The sequence below is a fragment of the Bison bison genome, unplaced genomic scaffold (genome assembly GCF_000754665.1).
Source record: "Bison bison bison isolate TAMUID 2011002044 unplaced genomic scaffold, Bison_UMD1.0 scf7180017845997, whole genome shotgun sequence".
Classification (NCBI taxonomy): domain Eukaryota; kingdom Metazoa; phylum Chordata; class Mammalia; order Artiodactyla; family Bovidae; genus Bison; species Bison bison.
Window position 1 is genome coordinate 15,070 of NW_011476570.1, and position 3,768 is coordinate 18,837.

The 3,768-nt window shown below is 51.2% G+C and overlaps 1 protein-coding gene across 3 annotated transcripts in view; it reads left to right on the top strand.

Annotated features, from left to right (window-relative positions):
* The first annotated feature begins 6 nt into the window (after positions 1 to 6).
* LOC104987298 (GTPase IMAP family member 6) overlaps positions 7 to 3,768 on the top strand; it is a 9,076-nt gene continuing 5,314 nt past the window's right edge. The window contains exons 1-2 of one of the 3 annotated variants that reach the window (XM_010838170.1): positions 7 to 171; positions 1,608 to 1,692. In XM_010838170.1, coding sequence (XP_010836472.1) covers positions 10 to 171; positions 1,608 to 1,692 — 247 coding nt within the window. In that variant the 5' untranslated portion in view covers positions 7 to 9. Of the gene's footprint in view, positions 172 to 606; positions 1,693 to 3,768 lie in introns of those variants that run through there. The other 2 variants (XM_010838163.1, XM_010838153.1) reach the window with 2 other exon arrangements.

Genomic DNA, 3,768 nt, shown 5'->3' on the forward strand with positions numbered 1-3,768 from the left:
ATATCCGCCATGTCCTCTATGTTTGTGTACGTCTGGGGCACTGTCACTGATCTCCTCCATTCAGCCTGCAGTGTGTTAGCTCTCAAAGGAGAAACAGAGAGTTCAGGAGAGCACACGGTCCCAGGAGACGCAAGACATGGGCATTCCTCCTGCCTCACGGACAGCGGGGTGGTAAGTCCAAGGCCATGGTGACTGTGCCTGTGTGTGTGTATTGTGCTTGAGAGTGTGTTGTGAGGGTGCTGTGCATAGTGTGTTTGTGTGTATATATGTGTGTTATGTTGGTGTGATATGTGTGTGTTGTGTGTGTTCTATTTGTGTATAGATGAGTATATGTGTGTTTTCCGTATGTGTTATGTTTGTATGTGTTCCATGTATGTTTATATGTGTGTTTGTATGTTTGTGTGTGTGAGTGGAGTGTTGTGTGTTTGTATATTTGTATGTCTGTGTTGTGAATAGATGTATGTGAGTGGTCTCTGTGTCTTATGTTTGTGTTTGTGTGCTGTGTACGTATGTTCATATGTTTGTGAGTAAATGTGTGTTTGTGTGTGTTGTATGTGTGTGCTATGTTTGTACTTTTGTATGTGTATGTGTGTAAGTAGTGTATGTGTTGTGTTTGTGTGTATCTTTTGTTTGTATGTTTGTGAGTGTGTGTTTGTGAGAGTGTCTGTGTGCGTGTGCCTGTTTCAGGAACAATGGGAGGAGCCAGGGGAATCAGGAGGACCTTGCAACCTTTGGGCTCTGCCTGGTGCTCCCCACTTACCCTTGGGCAGGACGCTCTGTGAGTCTCACTTTTCTCCTGAGAAACCTCACAAGGTGACAGATCTGCTCCATGTTGGAGACAAACAATGGTGCGTGGTGCACGTGTGGTGATGCCCTGTAGGGCATGGTCTGGGGTGAGGGGGCCGGGGGCTGGGCAGACAGCTCTCTGGGCTTGAGAGTGGATGACCGGAGTTCCTGGTGGGCGACAATGCCCTCTTTGGCAAAGAGGACTGGGAATTGCTCTAGAAAATATCATAGAATGTCCTGGAAACTTCCAAGGGGATAAGATCTCAGGAATGTGTAGTTTGGACTCAGCATCCACATCTACAGGGACATGGAGGCCCTGGCACCATGACCACCTGAGTCAGGGGTCTGGAGCTGAGCGCCAAGGATCTGGGGCTCCCTGCAGGACTGGACCCCACAGGGAGAGGGAGCCTGTGCGTGTCTGCCTCCCTCCTCACCGCCCAGCGCTTGGCCTCTGCCGCCCTCACTGCCAGGCTCCCCCCACAGATTGTTCTGGCCCCATGAGCTCCTCACCAGCCCCTCCAGCAACATCCTGCTCACGTCCAACCGGCACACTGGCCACTGCTCCCAGGACAGTGTCTGTCAGGACGCATCTCTGGCCATTTCTCCCCGTCACAGAATCTACACCCCCCCACAAGTGGAGACCACGTGCAGGGGAAAATAGGGTCCCTAAAGGAGGTAGTGGGTGTCTCAGATGCCCCCTCACCCCGTCCCATGCCAACAAACCGATACAAACAGCTTCCATGGGCAAGAGAAAGGCAAAAGTCAGGAGCCCTTGAAAGCTCGGAGGAAACAGCAGTAAGACACATGATGAGTTTTTCTAGATGGAGGAAGAAGAATTTGAAATCCTTCTCCCTGAGGAACCTGAAGAAGGCACATCCCAGGATCCTTCTCCAGACAGGTCAGGAGGTAAAACAACTTTCTAGCAGACATGAACTTGAGAGAGGCGGGGCTGGGACCTGAGGGGCAGGTGGTGTGCTGGGAGGGGCAGTGGGAGTCTCCCCTGTCAGAGATTCGCCCACCGAGGTGGCAATCACTGGGCGTTTGGGTTGGACCTCCCTTTACCCCACCCAGACACAGGGAAGGCCCCTAATGGTGCTGTGGGTCAAACGGGGCGACAGACCACAGCCACTGCCCCTTCACTGAGTGTCAGGAAGGATGTGTTCATGGGTGTGACAGACGGCTCGCCCCAGGCCCCTGGTGGGTGTCGCGCTGGCTCTACTGTGAGACTCTCAGGACCACGGGGGCTGCAAAGCACTAGTAAACATACAGGATGCAATCAAGGGCCCACAGGTCTGGGCTCTGTCTTCCCAAGGGGCTCCCTCTCCCCAAAAGCTGTTTCATCAGGGTCAGGGGCTTCACTTTCATGGGCTCAACTTGACATCTAACCTGGGGAGACAGAACTTACAAATTTAGGAAAGCTGGAAATTCATCACTTTCCTGGATAAAGGAATTGATTGGCAAGTTACTATGCAGTTCCATGCATCTATGTTTTTATTATATGAACTTCAGTGGCCTGAGCCATTGGCAGAAACCCATAATATTAAGCTGCATAGGAAAGCCACAATCCCAGTGTTCACACCTGATTTACCCTTTTTGCATCAATCGGAGTTAAGTATTACTTTAAAATTCCTCTTCCATGCTCAATGTATTTGGATTTTAAGTTCAAAGGTGTGGCATGAGTGTCTCCAGGCTTGCCCAGATGGGAGACCACTGTCTTCCTCCAGCTTTGCATTTGAGTAGATGGACATTGCCCTTCCCTGTTTCTGTGGAACTCCAAGTCATTCACTTAGGTCACCTGCAGAAATTGGAGGGAGCCCATATCTTCCAGTCGGAGTTGGTGGGTGGGTCAGCCTACCAAGGCAGAAAGGCAGGAGAAACACATCCCTGCTGGGGACAGCTGGAAGAAGACGGTGCCAGTCCTGGCCTCAAGAGGCTGAGGGCTCTGCACTGAGACACAGCAATGTCTTCCCTGGGAACAGACTGGAAATCAGCTAGTGTTTTACGCTTCTCTATGGGCTGTGGGTCCTGGGACCTGCAAGGCCAGGAGAAGGGAATTCCCTTTGTGCCCTCCAGCCACAGTTATTTCTAAAATCTGGACGTTGGGTCCTCAGTATTAGATGGGCATGAGACATCTACTTGCAGCTGATGGTTCTGATATTCTCCTGGGTGAGGGTGTCCAGCCCAAACTTCAACGGTGGAACTTAGGACTGTGACCCCAGTGTGAGCTGTGTTGTAGAGCTGGGGGTCTGGCTGAAAGGACCCCACCCTCGCAACACTCCTTGGTGGGAAAAGTGAGGTAATGTGGCATGTTTTATCATGGCAGGGAGAGGACAGACATAGAGGCTGTGTGCTTCCAACTTCACCCTCTTCCTGGGCAGGGCCTCCAAATAGAGGTACTCAAGGAAGCTCAGGCTCCCAGTGCATGAGGGGATGATCCCACCTGGTGGGAAGAGGTGGCTCGAGAAGAAGTTTCAAAACAGAAGCATAAAATGTGGCATTCTACCATCAGATCAGATCAGTCCCTCAGTCGTGTCTGAATCTTTGCGACCCCGTGAATCGCAGCACGCCAGGCCTCCCTGTCCATCATCAACTCCCGGAGTTCACTCAGACTCACGTCCATCAAGTCAGTGATGCCATCCAGCCATCTCATCCTCTGTTTTCCCCTTCTCCTCCTGCCCCTAATCCCTCCCAACATCAGAGTCTTTTCCAATGAGTCAACTCCTCGAATGAGGTGGCCAAAGTACTGCAGTTTCAGCTTTAGCATAATTTCTTCCAAAGGAATCCCAGGGCTGATCCCCTTCAGAATGGACTGGTTAGATCTCCTTGCAGTCCAAGGGAATCTCAAGAGTCTTCTCCAACACCACAGTTCTAAAGCATCAATTCTTCGGCACTCAGCCTTCTTCACAGTCCAACTCTCACATCCATACATGACCACAGGAAAAACCATAGCCTTGACTAGATGGACCTTTGTTGGCAAAGTAG